The 14,409-nt window shown below is 40.0% G+C and overlaps 1 protein-coding gene across 2 annotated transcripts in view; it reads right to left on the bottom strand.

The window, feature by feature from the left end:
- Positions 1 to 14,409, bottom strand: part of IFT57 (intraflagellar transport 57) — a 69,926-nt gene that overhangs the window by 6,396 nt on the left and 49,121 nt on the right. For both annotated transcript variants that reach the window (XM_036351589.1, XM_036351590.1), the window contains exon 7: positions 1,837 to 1,908. In XM_036351589.1, coding sequence (XP_036207482.1) covers positions 1,837 to 1,908 — 72 coding nt within the window. The remainder of the gene's footprint in view (positions 1 to 1,836; positions 1,909 to 14,409) is intronic.

A 14,409-nucleotide genomic window follows, 5' to 3' on the forward strand; every position in this document is an offset into this window, starting at 1 on the left:
ACCTATCGGTCAGAGTATCTGTCCCCTGACCGACACATGTCAATACATGTCATAGCAACTAGCCTACTGGTCAACTGTCTGTCCCTTCAGCGCACATCATAGCGAGCGGTTGAGTGGCCTTAGCATATCATTGGCATATTATGCTTTGACTGGTTGATTGGCCAACCGATGACTGGACACTTAGCATATTAGGCATTTATTATATTAGGCTTTATATATATACTAGAGGCCCGGTGCATAAAAATTTATGCACTGGGGGGGGGGTCCCTCAGCACGGCCTGTGCCCTCTCACAGTCTGGGACCCCTCAGAGGATGACCACCTGATGGCTTAGGCCTGCTCCCCAGGGGATTGGGCCTAAGCTGGCAATCAGACATCCCTCTGGCAGCCTGGCAGCCCCCGGGGGATGTCCACTTGCCAGCAGTGAGCAGGCCTAAGCTGTAGTCTGACATCCTTAGTGCTGCTGAGGAGGCGAGATAAGCTCCCACCACCACCGCTGTACTGGCAGCCATCAGCCTGGCTTGTGGCAGAGCAGAGCTCCCCCATGTGGGAGCACACTGACCACCAGAGGGCAGCTCCTGCATTGAGCGTCTTGCCCCTGGTGGCCAGTGTGTGTCATAGTAACCAGTCATTCCCAGTCCTTCTGCTGTTAGGGTCAATTTGCATATTACCCTTTTATTATATAGGATAGAGGCCTGGTGCACGGGAGGGGGCCGGCTGGTTTGCCCTGAAGGGTGTCCTGGATCAGGGTGGGGGTCCCACTGGGGTGCCTGGCCAGCCTGGGTGAGGGGCTGATGGCTGTTTGCAGGCTAGCCACACCCCCTTTAGTGTGGAGGGTCCCCTCTGGGGTGCCTGGCCAGTCTGGGTGAGGGGCTGAGGGCGGTTTTCAGGCTGGCCAAACCCTCCAGCGACAGAAGCTCCCAGCCTCTCCTTTTTTTCTTTTTTTTTTATTCTGGGATTTATTTACCTTCTATAATTGAAACTTTGTTGCCTTCAGTGGAGCTCAGAGCCCCATGGCAGGCGGGAAGCTTGGCTTCCTGCTCGCTCCAGCTCTGTGGCCACAGCCGGCTGAAAGCAGGTATCTGGGGTTTCTTTATCTTCTATAATTGAAACTTTGTTGCCTTCAGTGGAGCTCAGAGCCGGCCAGGAAGCTTGGCTTCCTCCATCACTGGAACAACCAAGCCTCCTGCTCGCTCCAGCTCCGTGGCTGCCGGTGCCATCTTGGTTGGGTTAATTTGCATATAGTCGCTCTGATAGGCTGGTGGGCATGGCTTAAGGCATAGCAAAGTTATGGTCAATTTGCATGTTTGTCTTTTAATATATATATATATATATATGTATATATACATATATATACATATATATATATATATGTGAAATATATATATATTGGAGGTCCAATGCACAAAATTTGTGCAAGGGCCTTGGCCCCTGCCACTGCGGTGGCCGCCTCTGCCTCGGCCCCTGTCTGCTGCCTGCCACTGTGGCCAGGGACCGCTGCTGCCTCTGCCTTGGCCCCCGCTCGCCGCGGCTTTGTCTGGAAGGATGAATGTCCAGAAAGGAAGGATGTCCAGTATAATTAGCATATTATGCTTTTATTATTATATATATAGATAGATATAGATATATTAACTATATATCTAATATATGTAATGTAATATATATACCACTTTTATATAAAGTTACCTTTCTTGAGTTGGTTTAAGTGTTTAGGGCTGTGGAAATTAATATGATACATTCAAATCAGTAAGCTCCTAAAGGGCAAAATTTGTGTCTTTTTTCTTTCATGTTCTTCCTTAATAGGTGTTCCACAGAAGAGTCAACGTATATTCACATACCTTGGTTTCCTTTAGAGCAGATTCAATTCCACTTTTGTGCTGGTGCATTTGGTCAACATGGATTCTCCAATCCTATAGGCATAAGAGCATATAGGAACAAATGAAAAACATTTCTTTCTTTTGTCTACTTTTTTTGAAGTTGTATACTTTATTTTAAATACTTTGGTTGCTGCCTTATTTCAGGTGGGAGTCCTATATATAGATTGCAATCAGATTATAAAGAAATACATATAGAGCACTGTAGAATAAAAGGTTCTAAATAAGTATAAATTATTTTGTGTTCACAGAGTGATGTCTGACAATTTGAATGTAAATTATTCCTGCACTGTTGGTGGTTAATATTTATGACTATCCATCAAAATGAAAAAGAAATCTAATTACTAGAAAAGAAATACTTGTTTAAGCAGTAACAATTATGTTTGCTAGAAGCAATGCTGGAATCAAGACTCATATATCTAATATTAGCTTGTCCCTTGGAAATAAAATGGGACCCTCTTTTTCAGTAAGACTTTGGAGTCTGTCTTAAGAAAGTAAGTCTATAATGATTTAGAGTTCATATATTTTGAGATATTTTGTACTACTACTAGACTGATTGAATTAGTGTGCATATTTGAAACATACTCCAAAATCTTAATTTCCTACAAGGTATCTTTAAAATTTTTGGTTTACCTTACCACAGGTAGTAATTTTAAGACTTGAGAAATACCCACTATAAGAGAACAAATATTATACTAAGGTCAAGTGATGGAACCAAGATACTCCTCTATCACCTATACCCACTCCACTTTGCTATCTACAGTATTTTGTGAAGAGAAAAGTATTTTGTGACTAGTCCCATTCTGATTTCTTAACTTTGAAATATAGGAAAGTGATTATAGGGTAAAAAATCCTTGGGCACATTACACATACCAGTTATAAAATTATAGGAAAGCTGCAAAGAACCACACAGAGCATCTACTCTCACCTTTATCATTTCTCTGATAAGCAAATAGAGGCCCGATGACAGAAAGTGGCATGCCCAGACCACACAGATAGTGATACACCTGGGTCCGAAGCCAAATGTACTAAATCCCCACACAGTACATTTTGGCAGTTCAGAGTTAATAAAAAGAACAATTGGCTACTTGACATCAGTGAAGGTGCTAGAACAGAGAACAAATCAGTACTTTCCTTTGTCCTTAAGCATTTTTCTGTCTCATGATCAAAAGGTATCTCAGAATATGAAAGCTGGAAAGGACCTTACAGATCATCTACTCATCCATTTAACAGTCATCTAGTGCAGTGTTTTCCTTTTACGGTTCAGGGACTGTCCACCGCCTGTCACTTTGACTAGATAGATCTGGCAAGGAACAGGCCCCTCCAACTCAGCAGTCAACACTGGAACAGGGAAGAGGCTCAAAAGGCTGGCCTCCTGCAGCTGGACCAAATGGGTGTTAAGTCTCAAAGTGGACATCTGTTAAAGTCCAAGCAAGCATCTTCACAGATAAAATAAACCTGATGAGTACAATTCTGTAATTAATTTTTTAAAAGTACTCATCCTGCCTGATTCCAAAAAGAATTGTAACTCAAGTATTCCTATAAGTCTCTGTATCTGTCCATATATACATATAAACATGCACACACACACACACACACACACACACACACACACACTTTTGTTTTATTATTTATTGTAAGTGATGTATTTAAAATAGTTGGTGTTCTGCTTTTTCTACCCAGCATTTTCTATCCAGCAAATAAAATATTGTCTTCACAATTTGACATTCAAAGTACTTCAAGAGACACAAGCATGCCTGACTCATCTATGTATAACTATGATAACTTACATTGACGTTAAACTCCATGGAGAGGCTGGCATTTCAGTGGAACCTTGAAGCATGAGTAGCATGTCAACAGGGAGGATAGAAGAGGAGGAATATTGTAGGCTGAGGGAGAAACAAGTACAAGGAGAAAATAGGAAAATATACAGGGAGCAAGTAGGCCAGGCTGGCTAGAATATAAAACACAGTTTTTGGATGGGGTTGGGTGGGGAGGGTGAATCTCAAGGACATAAGCTGGGGAGAGGTTAAATTAGATCAATGGCTTTAACTAAGGAGTATGGATTTTATCATGTGGATAATGGAGAGCTATCAGAGATTTTGGGTATCAGTTTTAAAGACAAGTCTGTGTTTTGAGAAAGTAACAGCATGAAGGACATATTAGAGAGGCATGAGACTAAAGACCGGTTGGAGACCAGTTAAGAGGCTGCATAATGGTCCACATGATAGATTAGCAGAGTTTGAATCAGAGCAATGTTTGTAAGAATGGAAGGGAAGGAATGGATTCGAGGAACAGTGTAGAGACAGGATTAGCAGGACTTGAGGACTGAGGGGAATGTGGGGAGGCTGAAATGGAGGTGGAAAGTAGAGAGAATGTGTCTTTAAGGTTTCTAGCCTTAGGAACTAAGAGGATAGTAACATTGCACTGTGACAGAACAGAATATATTTCAGGCAGTCAGACATGCTAAGGAAGTTTGTTTTGGACTTTTTAACTTGATAAGCCATTGAGACATTTGGGTTTCTTGTTGCCATTTAAAATGGAAAGCTGTATAGGATGTACTGGTATAATTATCTGCCAGGTAAGCCTGAATGTTTGTTTTATTAAAATCTTCAACATGGACACATTTTCTGATGTACAGTTATAAAAAAATCCTTAAAAGTGTTGACACTTTAACTCAGCAATTTCATTTCTGGAAATTATTCCCAAGAAAATAATTGGGTATACACACACAGGAATAACTTCTTTGTAAAGATACAAAAGCAGAAAAATCTCTAAATACCTAACAGCAGAGGGCAGTTTAAACTATTTTGTAATACTCATTTCACTGCTAAGTATAAATGCAGTATAATACCATTTGTATAAAGCTCTAAACCAAGCTATAGCAATATACTGTTTAGAGATATATATGTGAACACACACACACACAATAAAAAGCTATTGACAATACACAACCCTGAGGCCAGGGGTCCCCATGGGTGGGAAGGAGCAGCAGCAGAGAAGCACACAGGTGACTTTCAGGGTGTTGTAATTGCCTAATTCTCAGGTTGGGTAGTGTAGTGCATGTGTGAATGCTTGCTTTATGTTGGACTTCATAATTATGTATGTATTGCATATTAAAATGCAAAATTCATGTTTTAAAAAAATACTATATATAATAAAAGCCTAATATGAAAATTTTCCCCTTGGGCAGTTGTTTGACCCGGAGTTAGACCTGGAGTTCAACCGCTCACTATGATGTGCACTGACCACCAGGGGGTGGTGCGGAACATGTGGGCATCGGCGACGTGGCACTGGCAGTGGGGCACTGCCGGCCCTGATGGGCCCTGATGAGAGCGGGACTATAGCAGGATGGTGGAGCAAGTGAGCGCAGTGCCAGGTCAAGGCAGGTGCAAGCAGGGGCCCAATCACCCTGCTGATCGCCCCGCAGGCGATATGGTGGAGCAGATGAAGGGACAGCACCAGGCCAAGGTGAGGTGCCAGGCGGGGAGTGGCGGGGCTGTGAGGCTGGGGGTGCGAGCTGGGACCTGATCTCCACAAGCCACCCAAAGGGACCCCACCCATGCACAAATTTGTGCACTAGGCCTCTAGTATTTAATAATATACAAAAACACATGCTACCAGCATATCATAAAGTGGAAAAACATTCCCAAAAGAGTATATTTATTAGGTGGCCAATTTGGTAAAAATTAGTATTTGTGTATATTATATGTCTATATGTATGTGTGTATTAAGATAGATAGTTGAATATTGTTGTTTTAAATTTCTTCTTTATTTTTCCAAAAATTTCCAAATTTCCTACAAGAGAACTTTATCACTTTAATCAGAAGGGAAAAAAAATCAGTAACCTTCTGGATACCCAAGAAGTTCTTGAAAGAGGCTTAATATAGTTATAGTGGAAAATATAAATAATTATACTTGTAACATTTTATTTTTAAAATATATTTTTATTGATTTCAGAGAGGAAAGGAGAGGGAGAGAGAGATAGAAACATCAATGATGAGAGAGAATCATTGATCGGCTGCCTCCTGCACACCCCCTACTGGGGATGGAGCCCTATGTGCCCTTGACCAAAATCGAATCTGGGACCCTTCAGTCTGCAAGCCGATACTCTATCCACAGAGCCAAACCAGATAGGGCTATATTTGTAACATTTTAAAAGCATGAATATAAAAAGGCAAAATATAAGCTTTAAAAAAACTACAACTGAAATGGTTAAAAACTTTATAAAGGTTTGTGATAAGAATGAAGAAGTGATGGGTTTTAATGATATGTAAGGAATTGATCCCCCAAATAAGTAATAGTAAAAAGAAACTGTTCAACAACGATAATCTTACATTAGTAGAAAATCCATTAAGTTACAACACACTTTCATACATCTTTCTTTCTTTGATAACAAAAAAGGTTTGGATCACTAAGTAGGCATATGCATCCCTTCTTCTTTTTTTGCTTTTCTTTCTAAAATTTATTTTAAATTTATTGGGATGACAGTGGTTAATAAAATTATATAGGTTTCAAATGTACAATTCTATGATAGATCATCTGTATATTGTAGTGTGTGTTTACCATCCAAAGTCAAGTCTCCTGTCACCATATATTTGACTCTCTTTAATCTTTTCCGCCATCCCCCACTCCCCTTTCCCACTGGTCACCACCATAATGCTGTACTTATGAGTTTGTGTTTGTTTGTATTGTTTGTTACTTTCAGTTTTATATACCACACGAGTAAAATCATATGGTTCTGGACTTTTTCTGTCTGACTTATTTCATGATATTTTCAAGTTCCATCCATGTTGTTGTAAATTGCAGTATTAATCCATTGTATATATCTGTTCAGGTCCTCTGTCCATTTTAATTAGATTGTTTGTTTTTGTTGTTGAATTGTATGAGCTCTTTATATATTTTGGACATATCAAAGGTGTTGTTTGCAAATGTCTTCTCCCATTCTGTTGGTTGTCTTTTTGTTTTGATGATAGTCTCTTTTGCAGTGCAGAAGCTTTTAGTTTGATATAGTCCAATTCAGTAATTTTTGCTTTTACTCTCTTTGCCTTTGAGATCAAATTCATAAAATTCTCTCTAAGACTAAGGTCCAAATTTGGTAACCATTTCTTCTATGTATTTTATTGTTTCAGGTGTTACCTTTAGGCCTTTGATCCATTTTGCGTTAATTTTTGTGTATGGTGACAAATAGCAATCTAGTTTCATTCTTTTGCATATGGCTTTCCAATTTTCCTAGCACCATTTATTAAAGAGGCTTTCTTTTCTCCATTGTATGTTTTTGGCTCTTGTTGAAAATTATTTGCCTTATTATATGTGGGTTTATTTCTGGGCTCTCACTCCTGTTCCATTGGTCTGTGTATCTGTCCTATCAATACCATGCTTCTTTTTCACCTCTATCCTTCTCTCTAAGAGGATTATGTGATCTGCTGGCTGGTGGTGGGAGGAGTGTAGTTCCCTGCTCCACTAATGCTGTCCTTAGCTATGTGATTCTCTTTGGTCATGGAATGATGGTGGCATAGGACATGGCCTATGCCAGGACTATGCAGAAGCTATAAGAAGCATCCACCAGCTCTCCTGCCCTTTCTTTCAGCCATGATACCAGGCATGTCCCATATAAGGGTTATCCTTTCAGTCTGGGTCTAGGAATAAGAAATATGGGACACAGCTGGAATAGAGCTGCAGCTGAGCCACACATCAGCAGACATGTATCTTAAGTAAAAATAATGGCCCAGCCAGCATGGGTCAGTGGTTGAGCACTGACCTATGAACTAGGAGATCACAGTTTGATTTCCGGTTAGGGCATATTTCCAGGTTGTGGGCTCGAGCCCCAGTGTGGGGCATGCATCCGATCAATGATTCTCTCTCATCATTGATGTTTCTCTCTCACTCTATCCTTCTCTCTTCTGCTCTGAAATCAATAAAAATATATTTAAAAAAATAAAAATAAATAAACCACTACAATTTTGAGGTTGTTTGTGATACAAAAAAACTGAATATGTATACAAATTTTACAATAGGAAAACCAAGAATCAGGTTAATGACCTTTCCAAAGTTTCATGTCTGGGAAATGGAAAGCACTCCCAAACCAGTGCATTTTCCATATATTACATGCTGTTGTTCTTTGTATGAAAATGAATTATCAAACAGTATCTAAGGTAAACCAAAAATTGTTTTTTGTTCTATATCAAGTGAGACCCCACTGGTCACTGGAGCTTACTGGTCACCTATTCCAAAGTGCTCTAAGTGTGTTTATTAAGCATCATTTCTCCTTTCTATTGAAATTGAGTTTTTCACCTCTCTATGGAAATGAGAAGACTAATAATAACACAGAATATCCTTTCTTCAGACTTTCTATTTTTCAAAATCCTTTCATGCAAAATCTCATGTATAAGTCTCTCTGTCCCTTGGGAGGGAGGTAGCAAAGACAACATAACCATAAGCTCCTCCCCACTCCAAATTCTTTAGCACCAAATTATAAATCTCTTTTTCAGAAACAGGAGAAATGTGATGATATATCTGCAGATGGTGATTCACAGCATACCATAAAATCAATATGTATGAAATCTACTTGCAGCTGTTAAGGTGACTGACAGGACTATATGGTCTCTGGGTTTTACTTTAACAGAATAAACCTGAGTGATTTCCTTTGCATATGCAGACATTTTGCTTCTTTGTTTAAAGCACCAACTCAAGACTCAAAGCTCCTCTGAATCTGCAGGGAAAGAGAGACTGAAACATGAGCTAGGGATGGCAAGTGAAACTTATTCTCTGTATAAGTTTCACTAATTTACAACTTTTAAAATGTCAAGCTGTCAATATTTTTCACCCAGTTTGAGCCTCTTCATGGGTGGAGAGGCAGAGTGTGAAAGGACTCTTGGTAGAAAACAGGCACCTTTGTGTGCACTGGGATGCTTCTTCCTGGCCTAGGAGCAGTCCACGCCAGAGCACACTGACTCTAGCAGTTCCCGGCTACTGGCCCCTTCTGCTCCAGCTCCCAAGAGCAAGGCCCATGGCTCTGATTGCTTACATCACAGAAATGTTACTTCGCCATCTACTCTACCTTTCTCCTCTATTCTTACTGTTTCTTTCTCTATTTTGTTATGAATAATTACTAATAAAATCTTAATTCAATGTTCCTATAGTCTTATTTTAGTGAATATAAAATATATACAAAGGCTTTTATGGGCTTCCTCCATTTAAAATACTTAACCCCATTTTTGTCATAAGGCCCTTGTTTCAACTCTGAATTCACTTTCTCTAGGGATTCTCAAGATCACTCTGGGGAGAAAACCCTGCACCTCCATTTCACAGATTGGGGAGCAAACTGAGATTGTGTGATTTTTACAGTGTCAATCACAAAATAAATAGGAAACCAAACATCCTTTCTCTCACTTACAGATTTTCCATTACACAACTGCCACTTTTCTTTCCTTACTTTGTCACCCAATTTCAGTGAGAGACACAAGAAACTCTGACAACTCCAAATTCAAGTTTGCACATTAAATAAATGTTTCTTAGGTTGGCTGTTTTGCTAACGCCTAGATGCTATAGAGATTTGTTGCTTCTAATCTTCTGTGGACGAAGAATCCCGGTAGCTACGTTGTTAGAGTAATCTCTAAAAAAAGTACATGTAAGCTCCAGAGAAGGATTTACAGGGGGAATGCTCTCCTATAAATAAAATGCATGAGCTTTACCACACTGTTTTTTGTAATACCTATTTTGACTACCAGAAACCTTTTTTAGCTCCTAGTAATAGTGGGGAAGGGCAGGGCATGTAATGAGAATACAGCCACAGTTGCCTAATAATTATTCACCTTACTAACTATAGATAAGAAATTTTCTTACAGATCCTGGGAAACTGGAGGATGAAACAAGGCTGTAAAAAGATAAGATGCCTTGATGGGTTCATTACTCAGAAAAGAAATACATTTTGCAAACAGACCAACGACAGGACACGCTTTGATTTGGTTGCTGTGCCAAGACCCTGACCCCCTCCAGGAGTTTTTCTCAAGAACACTGATCATGCTCCAGTTCCAGGAATGGGCTCAGCAAGTTGTAACATCATAGAAGGTTAGCCACCTTGTTATTGGACTTTGAGCTCCTGAAGGCCAGACTGCAGATTCTACCTTCCCCTTCCCATGTTACACTTGCAGCTCCCAGCTGCATGTAGCTATCTTCTCCAACTGGTGAGGGGGGTGAGTGCAGATTTTTGTGGGTGACCAACTGCTCTCCCCATTCTGCCACATTATTGGGATAAACACTCATGTATGATTCAACCCTGTATCTGCTTAATTGGCTCAAGTAGTGACAGGCAGCCCAGAACCCTTGGTTGTCTGGTTCCACCAGCTTAGGTACAAAGTAGTCCCCCAATAGACACATCTACTCTAAGATCTTTTAAAGTCTAATAATAATAACTTCAATGTTAATATTCAAGGAATGCTTAGTGTTAGGCACTATGCTAAGAAGCACTATCCATACACCATCACATATAATTCACTTAAATGAGGAAATTGATGCATAGCTACTTGTCAGTACACTACCCAGGCTCACATAGGCAAATGTGTGGTAGAGCCCAAGTCTGCTATATCATAACGTATCATTTCCCTGATGAATGTAGTAAAGTATAACTAAAATTTGGAAGGGGTGATGGTTAAAGGAGACATTAGTTTTACCTGTAGTATTTGAATTTTTACAATAATATATTTAAGTATAAATCGTATAATGAAACAATGAATTTAAAGCATTTTTAGGATAAACATGTAATTAAAAATTTTCTCACAAAGAAATATCTAGACTCAGATGACTTCATCAGTGCATTTTCCCAAATATTTAAGAAAGAAATAACAACCTATACAAACTCTATCAGAAAACAGAAAAAAGGGGAGAGGGGAAGCAATTGCCAACTTGTTTTATGAGGCTTGCATGGCATTACACTGAAACCTGACAAAGATACCTTAAAAAAACACACAAGAAAAATTACAGATCAATATCTTTTATAAAGATAAGTATAAAAATCCTCAACAAAATACCAGCAAATCAAATCCAGTAATATATCAAAAGGATACTATATCATGATTAAGGTGCATTTATTCAAAATGCAAGACTAGTTACTCAAAAATCAATCAATATAATCCACCATAACAAGAGAGAGAAAAAAGGAGATAAATCATATGATCATCTCAACAGGTTAAGAAAAAGTCATTTGAAAAACTTAATATCCATTCATAATAACTCTTAGCAAATTAGAAACAAAACAGAAGTTCTATAGTCTATTAAAGGATATTTATAAAAGTCATAAAGCTAACATCATTATAATGATAAAATTGTAATACTGAAAGTCTTCCCCCTTGATAATACCACTTATTACCAAGATAGAATTCTTAGCCAATCTATTAGGTAAGATAAAATAAATAAGAAAGAGAGAAAAGCTTGTGAATAAATAAATAAAATTGACATGATTTATCTGCAGACGATATAATTATACATACAGAAAATGCAAAAGAATCTATAAGCCTATTATAGAATGAATAAGTGAATTTAGCTGGAAATGTGTATGTATACTGTACACACACACACATGCACAGATAATTGCATTTTTTTTAAATATATTTTTATTAAGATATTACATATGTGTCCTTGTCCCCACGTTACCTTCTACCCCCCACGCCCCCCACCCCCGCTCATGCCCTCACCCCCCCGTTGTCCATGTCCATTGGTTAGGCCTATATGCTTGCATATAAGTCCTTTGGTTGATCTTTCCCCCTTACCCCCACCCTCCCCTACCTTCCCTCCAAGTCCCGACAGTCCAATCAATGCCTCTCCGTCTCTGGATCAGTCCTTGTTCATCAGCTTATGTTGTTCATTATATTCCACAAATGAGTGAGATCCTGTGGTATTTATCCGCTCTCAAGTTCCATCCATGCTGTGGCAAATGGTAAGAGTTCCTTTTTCTTCTTCCTCTTCTTAAAGAATACCTTTCAGCATTTCATATAATGCTGGTTTGGTGGTGATGAACTCCTTTAGCTTTTTCTTATCCGTGAAGCTCTTTATCTGACCTTCTATTCTGAATGATAGCTTTGCTGGATAAAGTAATCTTGGTTGCAGGTTCTTGCTATTCATCACTTTGAATATTTCTTGCCAGTCTCTTCTGGCCTGCATGGTTTCTGTTGAGAAATCAGCTGACAGTCGTATGGGTACTCCCTTGTAGGTAACTGACTGTCTTTCTCTTGCTGCTTTTAAGATTCTCTCTTTATCTTTTGCTCTTGGCATTTTAATTATGATGTGTCTTGGTGTGGTCCTCCTTGGATTCCTTTTGTTTGGGGTTCTCTGCGCTTCCTGGACTTGTAAGTCCATTTCTTTCACCAGGTAGGGGAAGTTTTCTGTCATTATTTCTTCAAAAAGGTTTTCAATATCTTGCCCTCTCTCTCCTTCTGGTACCCCTATAATTCTGATGTTGGTACGCTTGAAGTTGTCCCAGAGGTTCCTTACACTATCTTCATATTTTTGGAATCTCTTTTCTTTTTTCTTTTTCGGTTGGGTATTTTTTGTTTCTTTGTATTTCAAATCTTTGACTTGATTCTTGGGATCCTCTTTTCTGCTGCTGGATCTCTGTAAATTATTCTTTATTTCAGTCAGTGTATGCTTAATTTCTAGTTGGTCCTTTTTCATGTCCTCCATGGTCTCCCTATACTTATTGAGGGATTCATTAAATTTATCGGCGGTTTCCATAAAATTCTTGAAAAACCTTATAACCGTGGCCTTAAACTCTATATCCAATCGTTTGCTTTCCTCCATTTCTGCCATTTGTGACCTGTTTCTTTGTCTCCGCATTTTGGTTGCTTCCCTGTGTTGATAGAGTGGCTTTGTGTGCTAGGTGTCCTGTAGGGCCCAGTAGCTCAGCCTCCCCAGTTACCTGAGGTGGACACTCTTGGTGCACCCCCTCGTGGGCTTTGTGCACAGTCTTGTTGTAGCTATGCCTTGGTTGTTGTAGGATCACTGGGAGGAATTGACCTCCAGGGCAATTGGCAGCGAGAATCAGCTGCCCTGATGATGCTCAGCTGTGTAGCAATGCAAGCCGCTGTGGGGCCTGGGCCTTCTCTTGGAAGCTCTGAGTCTATCTGGCCCGGCTGCGGTTAGGTAATTACAGGTTGCAAATGGCCGGGGCATTCATATGCAAAAGCCTCTGCCGCAGCCTGGGCGGGGCAGGGTCTCAAGGAATCAAAGGGCTGAGAAAGCAGCTATGGCGGAGCCTCAGCCCTGCCCTAAGGAGTCGCGAGTCCCAGTGTCCCGGCAATGGCTGCAAGCACCTCTGAGGGAAAGCCGCTCTCAAGCTCGCCCGCTACCAGACAGTCCAGTATCTCCCCGTATGAGCCCTGGGTCCCCAGAGACTTCCCGGAACCGGATTTCAGAGCCGTCGGGAGCTTGTGTCTCCCTCCGGATTCAAAAAGACAGCCGCGTCCTCAGGTGCCAGACCCTTTCCGCGCGTACGAGCCCCCGTACCTCTGCACGCCACCTCCGCAGCTCCTCTGGCTCGCAGTGTGCTTTTCTCTCCTTCTAGTTGTAGAATTTACACTCAGCCAGCCCTCCTGTAGTTCTGGATGGTGTCCACCTTGTGTTTTTGATGCATTTATCGATTGTTGTGGGAAGCAGAAATTTCCCGGTGTTTATCTATGCCGCCATCTTAGTTTCTCCTGATAATTGCATTTTTATATACCAGCCACAAATAAACAAAAATAAAATCTAAAAAGATACCATATTTAATAGCATCAAGTACCAGGGGTCCTCAAACTACGGCCCGCGGGCCACATGCAAATACAAATATTGTATTTGTTCCCGTTTTGTTTTTTTACTTCAAAATAAGATATGTGCAGTGTGCATAGGAATTTGTTCATAGTTTTTTTAAAAAAACTATAGTCCGGCCCTCCAACGGTCTGAGGGACAGTGAACTGGGCCCCTGTTTAAAAAGTTTGAGGACCCCTGAAGTAGACCAAAATAATAAACAACAAATAGACCAAAGTTATAAAACAGTGTCCAGATACAGATCCCCATATACATGCTTCTTTTTATGACAAAGTAGTACACTGTTCACTTTTCTGTAAACTGGGTAAATTGCACATACATATGAAAATCAAATAAATCTTAAGTTCTACCTCACACCATATACAAGAATCAGTGCTAGAAGCAGAAATCAATGCAAAAGGTAAAACAGTAAAGATTCAAGAAGAAAACATAGGGCCAGCCAGCGTGGCTCAGTAGTTGAGCGTCAACCTATAAACCAGGAGGTCACAGTTTGTGAGCTTCTTCCCCAATGTGGGGTGTGTAGGAAGCAGCCGATCAATGGTTCTCTCTCATCATTGATATTTCTGTCTCTCTCCCCGTCTCCCTTCCTCTCTGAAATCAATAAAAATATATTTTTTAAAAAAGCAGAAAACATAGGAGGATATCTTCCTAGCACTGGGGTAAAGATTCTTAAATAAATCATAAATATAAGCTATAATCCCCTCCCCCCCATTTGAGTATAGTATTAAAGTTTAGCCA

The sequence above is a fragment of the Myotis myotis genome, unplaced genomic scaffold (genome assembly GCF_014108235.1).
Source record: "Myotis myotis isolate mMyoMyo1 unplaced genomic scaffold, mMyoMyo1.p scaffold_m19_p_2, whole genome shotgun sequence".
NCBI lineage: Eukaryota > Metazoa > Chordata > Mammalia > Chiroptera > Vespertilionidae > Myotis > Myotis myotis.